General features: G+C 32.5%; 1 protein-coding gene across 1 annotated transcript; it reads left to right on the top strand.

Moving 5' to 3' along the window:
* Positions 1-22,356: 22,356 nt before the first annotated feature.
* LOC126882687 (uncharacterized) lies at positions 22,357-22,959 on the top strand. The gene has a single exon (XM_050647663.1). It carries the CDS (start codon positions 22,357-22,359, stop codon positions 22,957-22,959), a length of 603 nt encoding a protein of 200 aa, XP_050503620.1.
* Positions 22,960-26,408: the final 3,449 nt, after the last annotated feature.

Genomic DNA, 26,408 nt, shown 5'->3' on the forward strand with positions numbered 1-26,408 from the left:
TTCTATACCAAAATGTTCTACATTAAATTTAAAATAAAAAAGGCCCTATACATAATTCTTCTAAAGTGAACGGTTCCAAAGTTACGGAGGTAGTATAATACCCATCCTAACCCTAACCCAGACATCCAAAGTGAGAGTTTTCTTCCAACACCAAATTGTTCTATATGGTCCACATATTGTTCAGTGAAAAGTTACACCATATTGAGCGTCCTGTTTGGGGGAGGGAGAAGTCGGTAAATTAGTAGTTTCTTTACGTTTTTCGTCAATATTTCTAAAACTATGTTTAAGCGTAAACAATGTTCTATACAAAAACGTTCTACATAAAATTTAAAACAAAAATGGCCCTATCCATAATTGTTATAAAATCAACGGTTCCAGAGTTACGGAGGGTGAAATGTGGAGCTTTTCGATACTTTTTATAATTTTTGGGCAATGGATGATGATTTTGGGTGGTGAGGTTGACGTTTCTTCAACGGCTTATCACTAAGATACCATCGGCCACTGAAATAGCAAATCCTGTTAAAGAAAATTTCTTTTAATCAGTAAAAATGTTATAAATTGCCCAAAAAATATAAAAAGTATCGAAAACCTCCACTTTTTACCCTCCGTAACTCTGGAATCGTTGACTTTATAACAATTATGTATAGAATCTTTTTTGTTTAAAATTTGATTGAACATTTTTGTATAGAACATTGTTTACGCTAAGGTATATTTTTAGAAATATTGACGAAAAACATAAAAAAACTTTTCCATAAAAAAACTACTAATTTACCGACTTCTCCCCAGTCTCCCCTCAAGCCGGACTCAAAATGGTGTAACTTTTTACTGAACAATATCTGGACCATATAGAACAATTTGGTGTTGGAGGACAACTTTTACTTTTAATGTCTGGGTTAGGCCTTTTTTGGACAAATTATACTATACTACCTCCGTAACTTTGGAACCGTTCATTTTAGAAGGATTATGCCTAGGGCCTTTTTTGTTTCACATTTATTGTAGAACATTTTTGTATAGAAGGTTGTTCATGCTAAACCGCATAGTTTTAGCAATATTTACGAAAAACTTAAAAAACTACGAATTTACCGATTTCTCCCCCTCTCCCCCCCACCCCCAAACCCGACGCTCAAAATGGTGTGACTTTCTTCCTGAACATTATGTGGACCATATAGAACAATTTGGTGTTGGAGGATAACTTTCACTTTGGATGTCTGGGTTTGGATCTAGTTATACCATACTATTACGGACGTGTTAGTACTGGGTTCGAGTCCCCCGTAAGGAAAATTTTTTTATTTAATATTAATGGTTATTGACATACTTAGAGTATTATAAGGACTTAAAAAATTATTAAAAATAATTAATCGGGCTGTTGCCCAATGACGTCACCCGACAAGTCCCGACAAGTTACCCCAATGACTTCACCCCCACAAGTCAGATTATACATTGTACAATAAAAAGATTACTATTACTATTAACAAAATATTACTATTTATTTAGATTTTCTACGATTAAACAAGGAAAAAGCAACTTCGAAAGGCTGTTATTTTTAGTTCTTACATGCATACAAAGTACACACACTCTTTTTTCATTAGAAGGATGTAATTAAGTAAGTGTTAAAGTTTTGTATGATTGGCGATAAAATCTTGTATGCACCACGTCAGTAAAGACTCTTTATCGAACTCGTCTGTTATTCGCCTCTCTCGCTAGGCTCGCTCGGCTCATAATATCAGACTCGTTCGATAAATAGTCACTTTACTGACTTGGTACATAAATAACTATTATCGCCAACCGTCACTAAAGTCATTCATTATTTTACCCATTTGCTGCAGTAAAGTAACACTTTATTGTACTGAAAGAAAAATTTTACTTTACCTGCCGCTATTAATTGAGATTGAATGTAAGTGGTTGATGGCAGTAATCGATTATTTATTTGAGTTAATTTTAATTTATTTACTTTAATTATTATTAAAAATATTCTACATTGTTAACTAAATTTATACCCTCTCTGTGGCTCAGTGGTAAGAGCGCCTACCTTTGGATCGAAAGGTCCGAATGGTCTTGAGTTCGAATATCACCAGGGTAGAGAATTTTTCGTTTGTTATAAATTAATAAATGAAAATAGTTTCTATCCTTGTGGGATCGGTACTCACCGGAGGGACCGCAGACGTTCGGATAAAATTAGCGTCTCTTTGCAAAGACAATGACGTCGACTTTGCAAAATAACAAGACATTTACTCAACACACACACTACACATTACACTAGGTACCTAATTGGAAAAATCCATACAGTACCATCACCATGCCAATGACCATTAGTTGTCGAGGTATTAGCTAAATAAAATTAAATTAAATTTATGTCAAAAAGTTAAATTCTGTAGTATTTTGTAATTATATTCATATAAAATAAATCAAAACTACCGATTTAGTAATTATTCAATATTGAAAATTATCGATTATACATCTAAAGCGGCCATCATGCAAAAGTCATATGTCATCAGTCATCACTGTCACAGTCACTGTCATGAAATTTTTATTACGTCTAAAATTTAAAAAGTAAAGTAAAATTTAAGTAAGTGTTGAAACCAATATCAAATTGTTGGCGATAAAATTTTGTATGCACTACGTCAGTAAAGATTCTTTATCAAACTCGTCTGTTATTAGCCTCGCTCGCTATGTTCGCTCTGCTCATAATATCAGACTCGTTCAATAAAGAGCAAATTTACTGACTTGGTACATAAATAACGATTATCAGTTTTGATTCGGTAAATTCTTATAGTCGCGTGACTACCAGAAAAGATATTTATTTTTTACGCTCAGTAGCCTCTAAATGATTTCATAGGTGCAGGCTACCGGTGCAAATACTTGATCCTGAATTACTATAAATTGTTTGACTAGTATATTTTTAATACTAATTGCACAAGAGCTCTAAAATTATTGAATTTTTTCCGAGTGACACTGTGACAGTTTTAATTAGTTTGAAATTATGTCAAAGTGTCACGAGGGCAAAATTCTATATTAATTTTAGAGATCGAGTGCAATTTGTTGCGATTATTTCATGAATAAAACTGTTCAAAACCAAAGTTTTATTGTAATTTATTTATGTAAGTACAAATTAGTATAATTATCACACAGTTGGTATAAATATTTTACGGTTGAAAGTCATCACTTTTATAATTTTTAAAACATTAATTGTCATTAATGTCACTGAATGTATTTTTTCATAGCAACGAAGGGCATCTGACGTAATATACTTGACGACGGGAAATTATCAAAAATTATTAGTTTAATTTAGATTTCTGTAGCTTTCTATTGGTCAGAATCTCCTATAAATGAAATAATCTCTGAGAGTCAACCACAATAATAATTGTCATTCAAATTACAGATTTTATTCGATTCGATTCCCAATCTGGAATGAGTTAATAATTTCGGTGGGTCAATAAACAAGTCCGAAATAGGTCAATAAACAAGGTAATTCGTTTACTTGCATTTGATTGACTTGTTTATTTCCAAAATTGCTTGAAATGGAAACATCAATGAAATATGTAATTTTAGTTACAATAATTGTGGCTTATTGCCAAAAATAATAGACTGGTCAACGTAGTCAAAAGAAAGTAACTTGAGAATCACATTGAGTTGTCTTTTCAAGGCTATTCTATCAGTATCCATAATTTTAATCTGCTTTTAATATAGTAGGCTACTTATCTCCTATATGTAGGCATATCCTACGTCCCGGTCGACCGGGACGGTCCCGGTTTGAGCTCCCTGTCCTGGCTTCCCGGTCGGTTTGCATTATCGTCCCGGTTAAATTTGAACAACACCGACATCCCGGTCATTGATCAAGGACCATCTAAAGTGCTCGAAACCCAAGACCTGCCCAGGTGCCATTCTCTCTCCCAAGCTCTTCTACCATGGTTTTTCAAAAATGCCGAACTCGTATAAAATGATCTTTTCATTGCTGCTAAAGAAGCTATTTGCATTTTATGCAGCAATGCATGCTATAATTTTTAAAACACCTGATTGCTTTTCTAAATTAATAACGAAGCTGTTTAAGCCCAAATTCGGGTCTGTGCATACCAAGTGGTAGTGATCGCACTGATGGAAAGAGATCACAACGATACAACGAAAGAATTACACAACGAGCTAAAAGAATGCAATATTTGAGGATTTCAGCAAATACTTACATCAAACAGACAAGATGTTAAATTGCACCGATAGTTGATAGGTACTTTGTATCTGAGAAAGACATATCTGTAAAGTTACTCGCTTTTGTCTCTTCCAGGCTTCCACAATACAATCCAACATGCAGTTGATGGTCTTCCTTCCGAAAAAGAGGCTATCGTAAAAATATACAAATATTTTTGTATACTGTACCTACGCGTTGCAAGCTTAAAAGAGTTTTGTGAGACAGCTGACATCGAGTACAAAAGTTTGTGAAACATGGAAATACAAGATTTCTATCTTTATCACCAGCTGTGGAAAGAATCCTGCAGCTATACGAAGGCTTGAAATCTTATTTTCTTGTTGAAGTATACTGCCCTCTTGCATTGCGACAGTTCTTCTTAACAGAAATTGGACCATTTTACTTTTAATTTGTGCTGGGACAGTTAAATATATTCAACAAAACTACTGTGTCTATGGAAAAGACCAACTTTACTGCGACAGATGTAGGTATGGAGATGACAAAGTTACAAACTAATCTTCAACACAGGATGGAAAACAAATGTCTCCCTTACGCATAAAAACTCTTAAATAAATTGAGATATTTACTATAAAATGTCTAAAACTGTATGAGTGACGTTCACGCTTTTTGTGAGAGGTGCATTTTGTATGTAGAATTGAGTGGATCTGCTTGTAAAACTAGTTTACTGGTGTAAAATGGAAAGAGCAGCAGAAAGTACAAATAAAATGAAATTCAATCAACAACCCAAATAATGATTGATGAAGTATTATTTGCAAAAGGTTTTTACAAAATTCTAACAGTTATTCCTGAGAAATGGGGTGCCAAATAAAAATCATGAAAAACACAAATTAAGCGACAAGAAAAACGAAAATGAGACTCTTCCTATTCTGCGTCCCGGCTTGGCTCTTCGTAATTATGGTAAGCCTACCTATATGGTATTTCAGTGCAGATAAGTTCTGGGATTATCATATATTTGAGTCACCGGAAAATAGGCTCTACGAGAATGGTCATAGTGATGTCTGAAAACTAATTAACATATCACTGAGTCTCTATAGGCTGTCGGATTTAGGCCACAGCACGACCAATATTGCCATAACGAAATTTTTGTGAATCCAGCAGGGGACGACCAAAATTTAATAATTTTTTAAATTAACGCAAATTATGTACATGTAAAAATGGGATAAATGGGATAAATTTATCAGGATTTTTTTAAATTAAAAAATGTGTATAACAAAAAAGTTATTGTAAAAAAGATCATTTTCAAATGGCTGTACAGATGTTTTGTCAATATTTATAAGGCTTTTTTTGTATCTCATTCTCTTCGTTGGGTCTCAAATTTTCATGTTTTTAAATATGTGTTTATTCTTAATTGTTTTATTACAAATAATAATTGATGCATAATGACGTACCATTTTCCGCCATATAAACTGTTATTATCTGTGCCATTTTAACCTAAAAACAACAAAATCCAAAAGACGAAATGAAAGGTTATGAAAAATCTCATATTTTAAAAGAAAAGAAAAAAATGTACTACTCATAGAACAGGAGCTATTTTTGAACACAACGCAATTGTTTATAAACATTTAGAGCTGAAATTTGGAAGGTTTGTAAATTAAGTTTCAGTTTTTCATTTGAAAACCCTTTAGCGCCTACAGTCATATGGACCCAGCTGTAAAGGTATCATTTAACACAATAAAATTATAATAAAACAGACAGCCAACATTACATTTACCGCATGAATACTTTATTTAGAGTTGTCTGAATCTGTGTTGATGAATAATTATCAGGTTTTATTAGATTTCACAAGCTAAGGAAATTCGAAAATCGTGTTATATTAAAAAGTATTTGATAAGGGACACCCAATATATGAAAGTATATTTTCAGTACTTGTCTTTGGGAATAGTAGGATCAAATCATTTTTACATATTTAAAAAATCTTAAAATATAACGTAGTGTACATATTTTTGTATTAATATTACAAGCGACAATTAAAAATTGGTCTAAATATTGCTGTATCCATAGTGTATGTATGTATGTATCCATATGTATAGACGTCTTAGAATAGAGGAAAAACGTATCCATCGACGTAAGAAAAGGGGATACGAACAGAACACTCTCAATGAAATACAAAGTTTATTTGATAAAAATGAAATAATCAAATACTAACAATCCTTAAATAATAGCCCTCGAGAATTTAAACCACGACTTAAAGTTTTTAGAGACACTAATGGTGAAATTCTACATGACAAAAACTCAGTTCTTAACAGATGGGCACAACATTTTAGCGAACATCTAAATATAAATGATCTAGAAGAAAGTTACAACATAGAAAATCAACAAAATCTACATTATCAACTACACAGTGAAGACCCAACAAGAGAAGAAGTGTCAAATGTCATCCTAAACCTCAATGACAATAAAGCCCCAGGAATCGATGAAATATGTTCTGAAATATATAAAAAGGTGGTGATCAACTATTTGCAGCAATCCATAAATTAATAGTACTTATATGGCAGAATGAACTGGTACCAGAAAAGTGGCTAAAGGGTATAATATGTTCGTTGCATAAAATAGGTGATCAACTGGATTATCAGAACTATAGAGGCATTACTCTGTTAGCATCTGCTTATAAAATATTCGGTAATGTATTGTTTGAAAGACTGAAACTTTTCACAAAGGATATTGTTGGTCAATATCAATGCGGATTCACTGCTGAAAAGTCAACTGTGCATAAAATTCAAGCACATAGGCAGATTCTAGAAAAGTCACTAGAATATAACATAGCTACCCACTATCTCTTCGTCAGCTTGAAAGCAGCCTATGACAGTGTTAATAGAACTGCATTATATATTACTAGAGCTCGGGAAATATGCAAAATGCATATTAAGTGCATATTTGCATATTTTGGATAAATTTTGTAAGTGCATATGCATTTATTAAAATGGCATATTTTTAGACTTTTTTGCATTTTTTTTTTGGCATGGATGCATTTTAAAGAGAAATGAGAAGTCTCATATCTAAACAATAAATCTGAAAATTTTCGTGGAACCAATTTCTGGTAATATCCTTAATATCTGCCTTTTACTATTTATAAGTCGACGAATAAAGGAGACGAAGGAGACTCTACAATATGCAGTCACATTTTGTTAGTGAAAACATTTTGTTATTGTTAAGTGATGCTGCGCCATATGACCAAAAGTGGACAACATTTAAAAATATTTTTTCAAATTTGTTACTTGTCTAGAGCACGCTTCTGCTACAAATAGAGTAGCAGGAGGCTACAAACTGTAAGGATGGAATTTCCAATGGCCAATACGCTTTTATCAAAAATAAAAACATGTTTTTAAAAGCCCTTCTGCGAATATAGGTGTATAAAGATGTGCCTTTACCACCTGAACCTGTGATAACTAGATGGAGAACATGGTTAAATTCTGTAAATTTCATAACCGTTATTTTGAGGGAATTAGAGACGTCACTTGTAGTTTTGATGTAGACGTAACTCAGGTGCTATGAAAAATGTGTGGATGTTTTAAAAAAACCGTTATTAAAAAGTAATTTGGCACATATCAAACCAATTTTGTAAATATTGCTTGGCCAATTACTAAATTAGAAAAGCGAAACATTTCTTCAGACCAAAGTATTGAAATTATCAATTCATTAAATGAAATAATTAAACACCTTGGTGAAACCAACAAAGTGTATCAAAAATTCTGCACGGCGTTAAAGAAAAATGAGGCATATCACAAAATAATTAAAAAAAATATTATTAAGATGGGGAAATGTAAAGATAATTTAATTTTATGGGTAGAACCCTCAATTAAATAATATTTTAAGTTTGCTTCTTTCAGGTGATACAGTAGCGATCAACAGGTAGCAAAAACGCGTTCCAAGATTGCGGCTGTAATTTTGAATATTTTTTGGAGATGTTTGGCACACGTTTTCGTAATATAATAAAGAATGGCGGTACAGAGCCCAATTTAAAAAATATATTAATATGTGGAAATTACTCTGTAATTAAATAAAATATTAAAAAAACGAGCCTGTACCGCCATTAAGAAGAACAAAAAAATACACTTTCTTCAAATAAACTTTTTTATCCGATGCCTAGATTTTGTGTCATTTTGGAACTACTAATGAAATAAAAAATTTTAGTAGTTCCAAAATGACACAAAATCTAGGCATCGGATAAAAAAGTTTATTTGAAGAAAGTGTATTTTTTTGTTCTTCTTAATGGCGGTAGAGGCTCGTTTTTTTAATATTGTATTTAATTACAGAGTAATTTCCACATATTAATATATTTTTTAAATTGGGCTCTGTACCGCCATTCCTTATTATATTACAAATATGTGTGCCAAATATCTCGAAAAAATATTCAAAAAACAGCCGCAATCTTGGAACGCGTTTTTGCTACCTGTTGATCGCTACTGTTTCCTCTTAACTTCATGTGAAATAGAAAGAAGTTTTTCCGTGTATGCTTAAACAATTACAAACAGATATACCTACGGCTGTTTTTCTGTAGAAAATTTAGAAAAACGTTCAATAATGTACAGTTTTAATAATAATTGTAATAATAAATAAAAAAGAATGATGATAAATATAAAGAATAAATGAATATAATGATGTAGGTTATAGACATTTCATTAAATATTTTTTATGACTTTAGCATAAAATAAACATTTTTTTTTTATTTATCTTAAATACCTCGACAGTCCATTGGCATCAAATAAATAATTAAATATCTTCAAAACAAGGATTACCGTGTTGTTTATTTATATGCATTAAATGCCTAAAAGCATATTTAAGTGCATATTTCAACTGTTTCTTGTGCATATTTGCATTCATATTTTAGGGTTTTTTAAGTGCATATTTCCCGAGCTCTATATATTACAATGATGGATTTTGGGATCCCACCTAAGTTGGTTAAGTTGGCCCAACTAACAATGCAAAATGTAAGTTCGTGCGTTAGAATTCAAGGAGAAAACTCGACCTTTTTTAGACATTAATAATGGTCTACGACAGAGGGACGTGTTTCCTCTTTAATATTGCATTGGAAAAGGCAGTCAGAAAATTAAATATTAGAATGAAAAGAACTATTTTTAATAGACCGACGCAAATTCTCGCATTCGCTGACGATGTAGTTATAGCGGGCAGAATTATTAGAAACATGGTGCAGTGTTTTACAAGGCTTGAGGATGCGGCAAGTGAATTAGGACTTGTAGTAAACGAGGAAAAAACCAAATAATATATGTTGGTTTCTAAGAACTCCCGAAATATAGAATAGAATAGAAATAGAAATATGCTTTATTGTCATGAAAAATTTAAAAATTTTATAGACAAAGCTTACAAGAATCATAAATAAAAACAATAACAAATACAATTTACTAAAATTATACAAATCGTCAATATAAATAAAACATAATAAAGTCAAATAAACATCAGTAACAATCTATTGCAAAATTTAAAAAAAATTGCAAATTGCGTAATCTACCTTAAGAAATTTAATAAGTAATTTAATAAGTTATGCTGCTGCATATGACACTCAAATATATATTAAGATTCTACTTATACATAACAATACTGTAATTTCTTAGTTATCGGTTAAGAAACTCTGCTATTGAATAATATGGTCTTTCAGATAAATAGGCTTTAGTCATTTTACGGAACTTGGGGAAAGATGTTGCAGATTTAAGTTGTAGAGGGAGATCGGACAGAGAATTCAAATTAACAACCATACCTTTGAGCAAGTTAAGAAATTCACATATCTTGGATCGCTAATAAACTCAATAAACACAACAAGTGACGAAATAAAAAGACGCATAGCAATAGCACACAGAACTGTTCACAGTCTCCAGAAACATTTAAAAATAAAAATATACAACGTGCTGTAAAGCTCAATATATACAAGACCTTAATAAGACCGGCTTTGATATATGGGGCTGAAACGTGGACCTTATCTCAAAATGATGAAAGACTTCTTGGTATTTTTGAGAAAAAAATTCTTAGAAAGACTTTTGGGGCCATAAATGAAAATGGGCTATGGCGTCGAAGATACAACTTTGAATTGTATAAGTTACACACCGATCCGGATATTGTAAAATTCGTTAAAGTGCAGAGACTTAGATGGGCTGGACACATGGCTAGAATGCAAGATCGCGAATACACTAAGAAATTAACTTTTTCAAAACCAGAGGGCATAGGACGTAGAGGATGACCACGAAGAATATAGATTGATGATGTGGAAGAAGACCTAAAGATTCTAGGGGTCAGATGGACGGAAGTTGCCTGGAATCGACAGGAGTGGCGATTTCTTTGCGAGCAAGCCAAGATCCACAACGGATTGTCGAGCCACTTATGATGATGATTGCTGTACCCATATGGGGTACACTAGGCGTATATGTAGTCTAAACTTATATTTTTATAATTTCACTGGAATAACACTACAGGAAGCTTTAGATACTGCATATGAAGAAGGTGATGTAACAGATATATTTTTTGAGTTGCCTGAATTAAATTTCCTTACGAATGGTAATTCCAATGACAAAGACGAAGGTTGTTATTCGGATTCCTGCAGATGCGGAAGTTGTATGTACTTGCCACTCTGGACGTCTAGGAGATGTATAATCAGACCTATTACAGAAGCAAGTTATGATAGCGATTTGCAAGACGTACCCAAATAGTTCTAATTCTAATCAAGTAAAAACTAATACCAATCCCCGATTGGTAATTTCTCTGCCAGAACCTACAACTTATATTAACGGAGACCGTCATTATAAATCTAGAATAGAGCAGGCTAGAGCCGCTTTTAGAAGGATGTCAAAATGTTATGTAACAGAGACCTAAAATTGGCATTGAGGATCCGCCTACTTCGCTGCTACGTGTTCTCGGTCTTACTTCATGGTGTCGAGTCCTGGACTGTGAATAAAATCGATATAAATCGCCTTGAGGCTTTCGAAATGTGGTGCTATAGAAGAATTTTAAAAGTTTCCTGGGTGGAGAAGATTCGAAACTCAACAATACTAGAACGTCTTAGCAAGAATACTCAGATCATAAAAAGAATCAAGCAGAGAAAGCTGGACTACTTCGGACATGTAATGAGAGGTCCCAAATATAGGTTGCTACAAAATATTATGCAAGGAAAAATGGCAGGCAAACGCGGTCCAGGACGAAGAAGAACCTCATGGTTGAAGAACTGGCGAGATTGGTATGGTGTTGATAAAAGCATGCTATTTAGGGTGGCAGTGAATAAAATTAGGATAGCTATGATGGTAACCAACGTTCTGAAAGGACATGGTACATGAAGAAGAAGAAGTCATTATACGCCGCACAACAATAAAGGGGATTCCAGTCAATATTCAGGGATGAGTTGTGTGCAACTGTTTGAATTATTTATTGCTGATGAGTTGCTAGAAATTATAGTGTCTGAAATAACAAAATATGCTCTACTTATAAATCAACCGAATCCAACGTGACAATTCCTGAATTGAAAGTATTTTTGGCAATTCTCTTAGTAAGTGTTTATAATAAGCTACCATTCAAAAGAAGCTATCGAGTCAGCATAACTTCCAAAAAATGGTACAGACCAATACTTGGGCGATACATAGGAAATCAGGGAAGAATATTAGTCTCTTTAGTAGGAGTTTAGAAGAAGTATTTGTCAGAAAAGAGTATATTTATACAAACTCAAAAAATGTTCTATGCTTCTTTTCATGAGCATTTTTCAGTGCGTCACAAATGATAGAAAAAAAGGTAAGTCCGTGATAATATACATTTAAGTGACATGACATTTTAGTTAAATCTGACAGTTGTGACATTTTTATTGCAATTTGGCATAAAATCAAATCGATTGTGTTTATTGCATTTATAAAATGGTATTTTCTTTGATTTGTATAGTCTTATAAATTGAACAGATTATATTCATAGATATATTATATAATGCGTAAATATTTTTTTTTCGATTATAGCGCCATCTATTGACAACTGGAATAAATGTTGTAAATGTCACCGACAAAATGTAATCACCGACGTGCGTTTTTTTCTGCCACATGCAATTTAATGCGTTAGAAAGAAATCGAAAAACTGTGACGCACTGAAAGGTCCTCAAGAGAAAAAGCATATTCATTCCATTTTCAGTGGGAAGTGATTTTCGAGTGTCTGATTGCGCCAATTTTGACTGTAAGGATAATGTCTCTACCTGAGTGCAAAAGGAAGAGGTGCGTCATGCCAGCTCACAGTTCAAAAGAGCGTAAAATGTGCGAAAAATTCAACGTTGAACTTCATGTTTTAAATCATTTCATACAAATTGGGCAAATTATTAATGAATTGTTTGCATAATTGATCCTGCCAAATGCTTAGTGGTCCCATATCGGACCACCTTCTTTTTTCCAAAAAAGGTTTTTTTTTAATTTTGACTTAATATTGTTCTGAAGCTATTTCCTTGTGGCATTTTTATAAACAACCATTTTCAATGGGAAATAAGCCACAATTTTACCAAAAAAGTGATTTTATTAACGTTTCGACGCCCAAGTCGGGTATCGTTGTCAAAATACAAAATAATACTAAATTAAACAAAAATGGTGTTGTTTAATATAATGAAATGTTAATAAAATAATCTTTTTGGTAAAATTGTGGCTTATTTCCCATTGAAAATAGTTGATTTTGATTTAAATTTAAGAAAATTAGTTGTTTTCACATAGTTTTACATAAAGTTATTACATATCAAAAGAATTTTCTTTTCTCGGCGCTAATGGGTTAACCCATTAGTTCATTAAGTTCAATATATATGCATAATTAATATTGTGAAAACTTGATAACACTGCAGAAACGTATTAAGCCTATTAAAAAATCAAACTTTACAAAGAAAAATTCAAATTATGATAAAATGTGATTTACAAGCTAAAAAGTCAATCTTATTATAATTAAACTTTTTGACAATAGCATAAAACAATTGAGCCGTGAATTAATAATTATTTATGTACCAAGTCAGTAAATTTACTCTTTATACTCTTCTGTTATTCGCCTCGCTCGCTATGCTCGCTCTGCTCATAATATCAGACTCGTTCGATAAAGAGTCACTTTACTGACGCGGTGCATACAAAATTTTATTGCCAACAGTTGGATATTGGTTTTAACACTTACTTACAATTTAAAATTTAAGAATTTTTAAATTTTAGACGTCATAATAATTTCCTGACAGTGATGAGAGATGACTTTTGCATTATGGTCGCTTTCGATTTTTAATCGATATTTCATCATCATCATCATTGGCTCGACAGCCCTTTCTGGGTCTTGGCCTGTTCCAGGATTCCTTTCCACTCTGATCTGTTTCGTGCTTTTTTTCTCCAGTTCTTTATTTTTAAGGTTTTTATATCATTTTCTATTTGTTCTAAATATCTCAGCTTCGGTCTTGTTCTTGTTCTTTTTCCTACTGGCATCTGTTTGAATATTTTGTTTGGTATTTCGCCTTCTTCCATTCTTTCTACATGTCCCATCCAACGCAGCCGTCCTATTTTAATGAATGTTATGATATCTGGATCCTGGTATATTTCGTATAGTTCAAAGTTGTACCTTCTTCGCCAAATTCCATTTTCTTTTGTGCCCTTATATATGTGTCGCAAGATTTTTCTTTCAAAGGTGGCTAGCAATGTTTCCTCTCTTTTAGTGAGTGTCCAGGTTTCTGAGCCGTATGTGAGTACCGGTCTTATTAGGGTTTTGTATATTTGACATTTTGTTTTCCTTGCGACGTTTTCTGATCTTAGTTGCCGAATTAAGCCATGATAACTTTTATTGGCAATAAATATTCGCCTCTTCACTTCCTTTGCTACGTTATTATCAGATGTGACTAGGGATCCCAAGTATGTAAAGTTTTTTACCCCCTCAATGTTGTATTCTCCTATTGTTATATTTTGTGGCTGCCTTATTTCTGTGTTTTTACTTACCTGCATATATTTTGTTTTGTTCTGGTTGATTTTCAGGCCATTATTTTGTGCAGCTCGTTCTATTTGATTGAATGCCTCTATCATTTCTGTTCTTGATCTTGCGATTATGTCAACATCATCTGCAAATGCTAGTATTTGCACGCTTTTATTAATTATTGTTCCTCGAGTATTGACTGTTGTGTCCCTCATTATTTTCTCGAGTACAATGTTGAACAAGATGCATGATAGAGCGTCTCCCTGGCGTAGTCCCTTTTTCACATCTATTGTTTCCGTTAGTTCGTTTTGTATCCGGATTTTACTTTCTACTTTTAGAGATTCTTTTATCAGTTCTATTAGTTGTGTTGGTATATTAAATTCTTTCATTGCTTTTATTAAGAATTCTCGGTTTATATTGTCATATGCGCTTTCGAAGTCTATAAATCGATATTTACCAATATTAGTTAAATTACCAAGGTTTTGATTTATTTTATATGAATATAATTACAAAATACTACAGAATTTCACTTTTTGACACAAATATAAATAACAATGTCGTAGATTTTGTACAATATTTTTATAATTAAAGTAAATAAATTGTAAGTTAACTCAAATAAATAATCGATTACTGCCATGCATCGACCACTTACATTCAATTTCGATTAATCGCGGCAGGTAAAGTAAAATTCTTCTTTCAGTACAATATAGTGTTACTTTACTGCCACAAATAAGAGCAAATGAGTACAACAATGAATGACTTTAGTGACGTTTGGCGATAAAAAAATTAACTCCTGTTATATAAGTCGTGCAAACTTCTTTGTTAAGACTTATTTTTTCATAACCTTTCAAGTGTTGTATTTTTCGTTTTTCTAACGGTCAAAACGGCGCTGATGGTTAAATTGTTTTTAATACGAAAAATGGTACTTTATTCTGTATCAATTATTTGTACGCAAACAATTTAATATGAATATACTTTTTTCAAAACATTAAAACTTAAGACATCACAAAGATAATGAGACTGAAGAAGCCCCTCTAAATATTTCCCATGGTATAAATAAATATAATTGTTTAAAAACTACTCGACCTACAGGGCCCATCTTTTGCACTTATAGTAACTACATAAAAACTCATGTTATAAAATATGTGTTTACATATTTTTATTGCTTATTTTATTAATTATAAAAAATTTAAAAAATCTTACTTTTGGGTTTAATTTTGCAATAACTTTTTTATTTAGAAACATATCCTAATTTAAAAGATCTTGATTTAAAGAGCAAGCAACAAAGCATTTTCAACAAAGTCCTCTCTCAAACGTTTTCATCTACAATGCGTAGTTTTTTCATACTACTGAAATGAATGAAATAAGTAACTTTTTTTTTAAATTAAATGGTATTTAATAAGACACCATGATGCAGGAAAAAGTTCAATAAAAAAGTAACTTTTTTAAATTAAATGTTATTGAGTAAGAAACCATGACTCAGGAAAAAGTTTGATACCCATGCGATGGTACCTACGCCATTTCTATTGATTTTCCCAAATATACCAATTAAAAATAGCGGGCAGTAACTTTTCGATTTTTTTTTTTTTTTTTTTATTAGAAAAAGATGTCGCATCCACCAAAAGGTTATTAGCGACGGAACAAAATATAAATAACAAAATTAAACAATTACAGATTGTACAAAATGTTTCTGGATCTGAGATAATTAACTATATTATTGTCACAGGAACAGTTTTGACCTAGAGCCTGTGGTAGAGCGTCTGGGATCTTGTAGCGCTGTCTTTCTTGGTCATATTTACTACATATTGTTAAAAAGTGTTCAACTGTTAATCGGACGTTACACTGATCACATATACGTGGATTTTCCTTTGTGAATAGGTACGAGTGCGTTAATCTGGTATGACCTAGACGTAAACGCGTAACCACAATTTGTTCTCGTCTATTGCGCGACGATGGGAGCCACTGAGACACATTATTTTTAATTTTATTTAGCTTGGAATTAGTTTGAGACCACTCATTTCGCCACAAAAACAACACTTTATTTTTAAAATAAGCTTTTAAGTCACTGGAAACACCCTTGTCTATCGGCTCTGAAAAATCACTTAAAATTGCCTTTCGTGCGGTCCTGTCACCTTCTTCATTTCCTATTATTCCGACGTGTGAGGGAACCCATAAAAATTGGACGCTTCTTCCATGTTCATGAGCTTGGGAAAGCTGGTATTTTAGCAACTTTTCAAAAGTATGTTTCGGAAAAATATGTATTAATGAGTTTAGAGAGCTAAGGGAATCTGTTATGATCAGGGCTTTTGTGAGTGTAAGCTCGTTAAGAAGTTTCACAGCGCGGTATATGGCGTAGAGTTCAGCTGAATATGTGCTACATGCTGGGGGTAAACAAGTGAAATGTTTTGAATTGTACAACTGATTGGTCTTTAAGTTTGTCTCCTGTAGACAAATAATATCTGGAGAATATTCAGATAAAAGAAGCTGTAGCATAGGGAGACGATGGAAAAATCCATTAATGTTCCATTGAAGTATCGCGTTGAATGTTGTTAACAGATTCGGAGTTAGATGATACTGAACAATTGTCTACAGAAGAGTCACTGTCTAAGTCAGAAATCTTATTCCCTAAATAGTTGTGTAGTTTCTTTTGAAGTTTTGTAAACTTGGTTTTTGTAGATCTATCATTTGCATATTGATAGCTGCTTTGTAAAAGATAGAGTAAACCAGCCATATCAGTTGTAAATTCTTTAACGACGCTAATAGTGTCGGGGGAGCCTTGGACATTATCAATAAGTAAAGACAATTGGTGGTAATTTAAAACGAATGGTGGGGTATGATTATCAATAAAATTTTCAAGAGTTACCCGTGTAGATGGGACTTTAGATGAGCGCGGTTTTTTTGGTTTAGATGATTTGGGTTTTGCAAACAGATTTTGTGATGAAATTGCCGAGTCTGAAGGAGGCGTATCGATCTCACCAATACTGCGTTTTATGGAAGAACTTGCGGTTTCGCAAGTGCTATTAGAGTTTTCACTTAGATGCTGTGGCTTTATTACATTTGGGGGTACTGGAGCAAACTCATTGGTAGTGGCAGAAGTCGAGCTTGAGGTTTTATTTGTAATATTGGTTGAAATGGTTGTTTCAGAAAATTGTGGTGATGTATCAGTTTTATTAGAGTTTTCTGCAGTTGTATCTAATGGAAAAGGTGCTGATAGATTGGAGGATATTGCCTCCGAAGTTTGTGAAAACGGTATTGCCGCTGAATGAGGTTGATTTAAAGTGTTGCTATGAGTAGAAGTATTAGTAATTTCTTGGTCATGGAGATTTGTAGGTGTAGGTGATATGCTCGGATTTGATAATGGATAACTTGATGACTGCTGAGTGTTTGGTACCTTGTGTAATATACTTGTTGGATCTGTTGGATTTGGTACTTCATTGTTTGACTCAATATGAGTTGATGCCGTTACTGAACTGTTATTGCATTGGGATGATATGTGTCCTGTATTTTTGCAAATAAAGCAGGTGAGTGTACCTTGTGACAAAAATATGCGGTGAGGTGTTTGGTCGAAATTTATTAGAATAGAATCTGGAATTGCTGATGTTATAGGGCTTACATAAACTTGCCTCCGAAAGCTCAGTATGTGACTATATTCGGGAAGAGTGGAGCTAATTTTCAGAAATGTTATTGGGGAAATAAGCTTTAAACCGATATTCTGTAATTCTTCAACTAATACTTGATGAGGAATTGACGGGCATACACCAGACAAGACTAGTCTTTCTGCTGGAGAGACAAGTCTCCGTGCTGTTACAACTTCGCCGAGTACTTTTATAGAGCCATGTTGTGTCATGAAATTATCTACAACGGTTTTGTTTGCTAAATACATGCAGATTCTATTATGAGATAATCTAGATGAAAAAATAATATTTTTTGGGTTGATGATTGTGCCCAAAGGAATTAAATAATCCTGCAGTTTAGCATTATCGATACAACTAAATACAATTGCTTGGGTCTTACTCGGAAAAGACTGTGAAGCGGCTGAAGCATAACTGTTTGTGATATTTGAACGTTGATTTACTGGGCTGGTTAGATCGGAAGGTGTGTTTTCATTGTGTGAAGTCATTTTAAGATGCGGTGGCGAAACCTTCAGTCCGACTCTGGTAAGTGACAAACCAACCGCATGCTAGCTAACCTCACAAAATGATTGTACGGTGGTGTATTTTTCTTATTTGACGTTTTCTTTTCACAATAATAAACTAATAATTACGTATAGATGACTTACGTAGTAGTATCTAGTAGATAAACACTTTAGTTTTAAAAAACTATTTAATAATACCACTTGTTTTTAGTAAAAAACTAGGAGAACAATATCAGTACCTTTTCGATTTTTAAATGCTTCGTTTCCTGGATTATTATGTAAAATCCAAAATATTAACAAGCTCATATCACATTATTTTAACCAACAGATTATTTTACTAATTGAACCTTATCCTTGGATTATTTGTAGAAGCAATTATCAATAAACACGGCATGCAATTGTGTTCATGCACCTACTCATTACACGTGTTCCGTACGTGAAGTGGTTTAATAAAGTCTACCACAAGACCCCGTTGCAGGTTTGATTCCCCTCCCCGCTAACCGCGCGTTTATAAATACCTTTTTGGAATTATTAATAAATGCGTTTTAGTTCTATTTAAGCTTTCCAGAATAATCCATATTTTAATTTGGTTTGGGATAACCAATTTGATGAATTTTCGAGGATTTAATGTAAATAACTATCAGAGTTATTTATTTAATTTAAGCTTTATATTATTAATTTGGTTGATTATGACAAAATTTAATCCAAAAAAAAATTTTAATAGATCGATATAATTGTAAATAGTCCATTCGAAAGTTACATTTTTCGGAGGGCGCTATTTTATTATTTTTTGTTGTCTAGAGGGGATTCGTGTTAGCTTAAACTTAAGTTTGTGAGGTCGCACCTCTTGACCCCCACTTGCTATCTAGTTGAAAGGGAGGTAAAGAGTTTTCGCGCTGTATTTTGTAAACTAGCAACTTAAGGCCAGCCAAAGTCCGAAAATTGAATTTTTTAATTTTTTTTTGGTTATTATTGAAAATTATTCTCTGAAATTTTCTCTTTTTTGATTCATCATTGGCTACAAAATGATTTGTTTTTTAACATCCGCACTCAACTTAGCGTGTACCGGTCAAAGGCAAAACCAGGATGATCCAAGGGGGGGGGTAAAACTCCTGGAGGGTCTCTGGGGATATGGATTAAGCTCTAAGTACATCCCAATGGGGGTTATAACCCCCAAAACCCTTCTTGGTTACGCCACTGGTACCGGTAGCTTTCTTTATAGCCTATTAGAGTGTTTTATATTTTTGCAATTTCCCGAATGCTAGGTTTTTAAATTTTGATGTCAAATATCCCTGGATTCTTAGATGATAGAAGGTCCAAATTTTTACAGTAGTTGTAGGTAGATAATATCAAGTCTCGCGTAGTTTTATTGCAATATGTATAAAAACAAGTAAACCAAAAAATAAAATCTAATCATTTTTGGGTTTTTTTTGTAAGGGTATTTTCAAAAATTTTAAAATAAATGTTACCTTCACTGTAACTTTACAAAAATCTACGCGGGACTAAACAATACATCTAGTTTCAAAATAAAATAAAAAGTAGGTCTCTAAGTACTTTGGTTACAGAGCTATGTGACATAATGTTAACATTGTCGTTAAATCGGACTTCGGGTGCCCTTAACAGAAAATTTTATAAGACATTATTGGCAGTAAATTAATTTTTCCACAACTTTGTTCCTACTCCTATATTATGTTTAATTACGTAAAATCGCAAATAAAAAAGTTATAAACAAAATAACTGAAAATTTTTGAACAAATTTTATTTTGAGCGTTATAACTTTTTTGACCCCAGAGAAATTTGGTAGATAGTTTTTGAATAAATAATTACCAATTTAGGGATTGTTAAGTGACCGCTACCCTCAAGCCAGATCTGCATTTCTGAAATATTTTATTATGGAAGAGGTTATCTTAAAAATTTCAGAATGCCTCCAATACCTACCCAAAAATGTCACACAAGTTCCGAATATGGTGTGATCAATGGACTTAACTTATGTTGTAGGCGCAAAATTTTAGTCCAATGCTATTTAAATGCATACTATTTGTCGAAACCGGAGAAAACTAATAAATATTTTTGAAAATTTTAAATGCAGAATCAAGGACTACATTATTACCGAGGATCCAAATTCCCTTAGAGTAAACAAAATGGTTCTTTTGAATGAAATATATGAAATTAAAAATCTCACTAAATTTTTTATTTTTTTTCACCCCTGTAACTTATTAAAATAAACATTGTAGAAGTTTTCAGAGACTTTCGGCCCTCGAAAGTAATGTCATCTTTCATTCTGCGTTTAAACTTTTCAAAAATATTTATTAGTTTTCTGAGGATTCGAAATAAATGAACGCATTTAAATAGCATTGCACCAAGATTTTTCGCCTACCTCATTAATAATAAGTTTACCTTAAATCATCATTTTTTTTTCGTGGCTTTCTCTTTCGGCTTTTTGCGTTCTACTCTGTTATTTTCTATCCCTATTTTATGCTAATACTTTTTAACATTTTTTTATACGGTGAGGACGTTTGGGATGGAATAAATTCATTTTTTTGAGAATGGGTGATTTTGGAAATAAATCCCGATAGAGGTCGATTTTTTTTAAATTACGATTTTTTGGCATATATCTCAAACTAGTGACGTCATCCATCTGGGTGTGATGACGTAATCGATACTTTCCTTAAATGAGAATAGGGTCTTGTGATATCTCATTTGGAAGGTTATTCAATTATCTATTCAATAATATAAACATTAATATAATTATTTATACGAGGTGTCAAAAAAAATCGACCTGTTTCGGGATTTATCTCTAAACTCACCTATTCACGAGAAAATTAATTTATTCCAACATCCTCACTCAAAGCAAGCGATAATACAGGGTGTAACAAAAATACAGGTCATAAACTAAATCACATATTTTGGGACCAAAAATAGATCGATTGAACTTAACTTACCTTAGTCCAAATGTGCACATAAAAAAAGTTATAGCCCTTTGAAGTTACAAAATAAAGATCGATTTTTCCTATATATCGAAAACTATTAGAGGTTTTTTATTAAAAATGGATATGTAGCATTTTTATGCTATTTAAAAATTATAGTGAAATTTGTGTACCCCATAAAAATTTTATAGGGGTTTTTTTCTCTTAAACCCCCAGACTTGTGTGTACGTTCCAGTTTAATTATTATTGTGGTACCATTAGTTACACACATTATTTTTAAAAAAAATTTGCCTCTTAGTACTTTTCCGAAAAGCCAGTTTTTATCGAGATATTTTAATATTTTTTAATTTCAAAGAGCTATAACTTTTTTTAGGTGGACTAAGGTAAGTTAGGTTGAGTATGTGATTTAATTTATGACCTGTATTTTTGTTACATCCTGTATATAACGAAAATATACATCCATCTTAACATACACGTCATTAAATATATCAACGTTCAAATTCACATTTTAAAGCAGAGTGTAATTTGTGGATGGTGTAATAATGTAATCGTCGTTAAATATTTCGATATACTGCATATTAAGAGTAATGAATTAGTTACAGTGTAATTACTTACAATGTGTAAAGCCGTACCTAGTAACGTATGGTCCTAAAGTTTTGGGAAAAATTTCACCTGGTCTGATTTTTAAAATGCATTTAACAAAGAAGGCCATGGAATTGCAATGTCATCAGTTATTAACATTTAATAAACAAAGCAGAATATTTTGTTTTGTGCTCTGCAAAATGTCTTATAAAATTGATATTCGTCGAGGTGTTTATAATATGGTTAGGCGAATGTCGAAACGAGATATTGTTAATATTTATCGAGATCAAAACATAAGCAAATCGACAATTTATCGCACAATCAGAGAATGTGAAGAAGGGATACCATGTCTTAACTTGCGTAAAAGTGGCCGACCGCGGATTTTGAACCATATAAGAGAGGCAATACTGATTGAAGCAGCTAAAAACAAAATTGGGGTCTCACAGCGAAAACTGGCCAGAAGATTTCTTGTTGGAAAGACTACAGTATACAGGACCCTATCGAGTAACAATATTATCTACCGGAAAAGAAGGAAAGCTCCAAAATACACAGAGGATTAATTAGAGAGAATTCCGAGATGTTGCCGCGCGTTAAGGCGAGTGCATTTCGTCAACAAGTTGATCGTGATGGACGATGAAAAATATTTTACTTTGTCCAACTCTGAGATGAAGGGTAACGATGGGTTTTACACGAACGATTACGAAAATGTACCTGATGAAATAAAATTCAAAAGTAAGAAAAAATTTGAGGACAAAATTTTGGTATGGTGTGCAATTTCTGAGGCTGGCTTTATCTCACAGCCCTACATTGGTGTTGTTCGAGGCGAAGACTTAAACGCAAATATTTATATTCAAAGATGTCTCTCTAAATTTCTTCAGTTTGTGAACACACATCATGCAAATGATCAAATAGTCTTTTGGCCAGATCTTGCTTCATGTCATTACGCGAGGATCACAAGGGACTGGTACGAAACTAACAACATTACCTTTGTGCCGAAAGAAGACAATCCCCCCAACCTACCTCAGGCTCGTCCAATTGAAGAGTTCTGGGCAATATTAAGTCGGAAAGTCTATAATAACGGATGGGAAGCACAAAATCAGGAACAGTTAAGACGCCGCATATATACAAAAATTAGAGAATTTGACGCCGAGGTCGTCCAAAGGATGATGCAACGTGTCAGGGGAATTATTAGGCAAATCGAAAATAATGGTCCCTTGTCTGTCATTTGAATTTTGATTTATAATAAGGATAGTTAAGTTAAATTGTTGAATAATTTAATAAAAATATAAGATTATTGTGGTCAGAGTTATATGCTTTTGAAATTGTTCCCAAAACTTTAGGACCATACGTTACCTAATATTTTGATTTTTATTGATAAATTTAGTTACTATTTTTGAAACATGAAAGATTTTTATTAATATAAAATTGTTTTGTAATTTTAGACGAAACATATCCACATGTGTTTTTTTTTCAACAAAAATTGAAAAACTGTTTAAAAAATTATGTGCTTTTTTACACCGAATACTTAACATCTAAAATTTTTAATTCCAATTACAATTACATCGAACATCGAAAATTACAATAGTTATCAGTAAAGAACCAGTGAGATGCAAACCTTAAGTCGATTGAGTTAGCATTGAAAAATATATAGAAATAAGGTGACTAGTGATTACACTTTCCAGCTATGGAGACGTTGCAGGAGAAATAAGAGATCAAGTACAAAGGCCAAGTAAATTAGCAGGATGCCTTTCCTACACTATATGGCGTAACCGACACATTAAATGTGAGCTCATTATATATTTATAAGGTCAGTATAAGACCAACACTGATGTTCGAGTCAGAAAAAAGAACGACACAGCCAAAACACTGAGAACTTCTAGTCCAGTCGGGTTAGACGAATAACAGGCCTAACCTTGCATTAGGAGCTGCCCAAAATTTTATTTTTTTAATCTTTAGGGGGGGTCAATAGTAGTGTAAATTTAAAATCTCGACTAAATTCTGCCATTGCGTTAGCCGCCACCTTGATTTTAAACGAGAACCGGTTTTGCTCTATATCTCCGCCATTTTCAACTTTTCGACTAAAAGTATAGAGTCGGACAAACATAAGTTTGGGATTGCGACGTAGCGTTTCGCGCAGACAAGCAAACCATTTCTACCAGTGGCGGACGAAAACAGGCAGATTTGAAATAAATTTTTATAAGTAAATTATAATAGTACCTAAATTATATTTAATTAAAGCGAAGAATGAATTTGTTTCTTTTTATTTTCATAGTTTTTAATAATTATGAAGCTTATAATCAGTTGCATTTGATAAAATAATGAGCAAAATATTAGGAGTACTTTAATATATGACAAATTCCTCAATACTTACAATTATTTAATAACATTATCAGGAAGGAAGGATTTTAACTATAAAAAAATTAAACAAGTGTTTCTTTTTACTAATTCTAATGTATTTATTTTCTAAACAATGATTCTAAACAAAGTTTTAATTACGATTCTTCGGATTGTTCTAAGATATCTATTCCGGAATTTGAATCACTGTCCTCGTCCTCAGAAAAGCTTTCTTCTGATGAACCAGTATTAATAAAGTTTTTCGGAACTTTTGATAACCAGTTTTTCGGAAATCGAAATCTAAACAAATTATCGATTATAAATACTTGGTACTTTTGAAAAAACATTCTTCATAACTGTAAATTGTAGAAAGTTGAACTAAAACGATGTATACAAAATATCAATTTAAAATACAACATTCTTCATAACTGTAAATTGTAGAAAGTTGAACTAAAACGATGTATACAAAATATCAATTTAAAATACATTATCCATTATACAATTTTATTTTTTAAGCTGAATAATTACTTTTACTATGTTACCTAAAGCCTAATCCAATTATCGTTTTCCTTAATGTTTCCTTTGATCCTGGAAATTCCATTTGTTTGTTTTTTAGTTTTTGATAGATACCTTAAATAAATAGAAATCGTTAAAATATTTGGAAAGTAAATCTTCTTTTATACTTTAAGTAAATAAAATTGTAAAAGAATTGTATCTACCATTTTTGTTAAAAATGTATCTATATCAGTGTGTTTACGAAAAAACTTTTATTTCGTTCTAAACGGGTACAAACAATTGTTTTATAATTTTACTTACTCTATTTTATTTACCATAAAAAATATAGGTATCAATTTCCCATTAACTAATAATTTTTTAACTTTTAAACTATTTACCATTAATTGTAGGGGATCTTTTCTCGATGGTGTAGAAGTCGTATATAATATTTTTGATGGTTTTCACTTGTCCACGGCTCAATTCAATTTTTTTGGAACGACAACGTTTTCTTTTTGGACTTTTAAAAGATAAACTAGTCGCTCCATTTTTATTTACGTCTCTACCTTCTTTTCTTATTTTGGTTAAGGTGTTTCTGCTTATACCCGTCGCTGCTAGAATCCTATCCCTACAATTACCAATGTTAAATGTTACTAAACGAAAATATTGCGAAAAAAATTGCAAAAGATTGGCGTGAAAGAAGAAACAGTGCCTAAAAACTTGTGTATTTGATCAGAGCATCCTTCCTGTTAGGATGTATGGCTCATAAACATGGACATTAATAAAGGCCAACATAAACAAAATAGAAAGGACTCACAGAAAATATCTGTTGTATTAATTCATGTTTTATTCCATGTTGGGAATAACACTTCAAGACAGAAAACCAAACAAATGGATAAGAGAGAAAACAAACGTAAAAAATGTAACTGAGCATATTCAGGGTTAAAGTGGAGATTTGCAGGCCACAATGCGAGACAGGAAGATAAAAGATGGAATGCTGAAATACAAAACAGGAGACCGTGGACGCAGCTGCAGGAACTCACTGGAAATGCGCAGCCAAGGACAGACAGATATGGAAAGATTTGGGGAAGGCCTATGTCCAAAGGTGGATAGAAATGGGTTAAAGAAGAAGAAGAAGAATCTGATGAAACTTCATAAATACAATTATAATAAGAAAATAAGAATAATAGTAACTTATAATATCAAGAAAATAAAATGTCATTAACAATACTTACGTCAATTTACTTAAAGGTATTAATAGGTTTTCGGTTGTTTTGAAATGTGCTGCCTCTTGTTCCATAAATGTAGTAACATTATAAATGATTGCCTTTGCTTGGCTATTCAATCCCAGCCCTTTGATTCCTATCTCTTTATGAGGCATATTGTTAAATAACTAATGACTTAACTTAACACACTAGAGATACACTAAATGTCTTAATAATACACTAATTACTACTACTAATATACCAAACACTAAGCTAAAAACTATTAATAAAATATCCAACACAATCAAACCAATAAGTTAAACACTCTCTGCGATACGTAATGCACTTCTAACTACGACACTGGTGATCAGCAAACTGGCCGTTTCCATGGTAACGCTAGTAAACAAGAACCACTGCGCATCATCGAGTTTTGAATCATATTCCCAAACTTATGTTTGTCCGAGCTAACAACCAAAATTGTTGAAAATGTAATTTTCTATCATTTCTATTTTACAATTTTTTCGTGCCATGGATATTTTCCGAGTTATAGCGGAAAATAGTGACAGTTATATATGAATAGAGCATAATTATTGAATTATCTCGTTTATTGTTAGTTTTACGACAAAAATGTTTCTATACAAAAATAG

The sequence above is a fragment of the Diabrotica virgifera genome, chromosome 3 (genome assembly GCF_917563875.1).
Source record: "Diabrotica virgifera virgifera chromosome 3, PGI_DIABVI_V3a".
NCBI lineage: Eukaryota > Metazoa > Arthropoda > Insecta > Coleoptera > Chrysomelidae > Diabrotica > Diabrotica virgifera.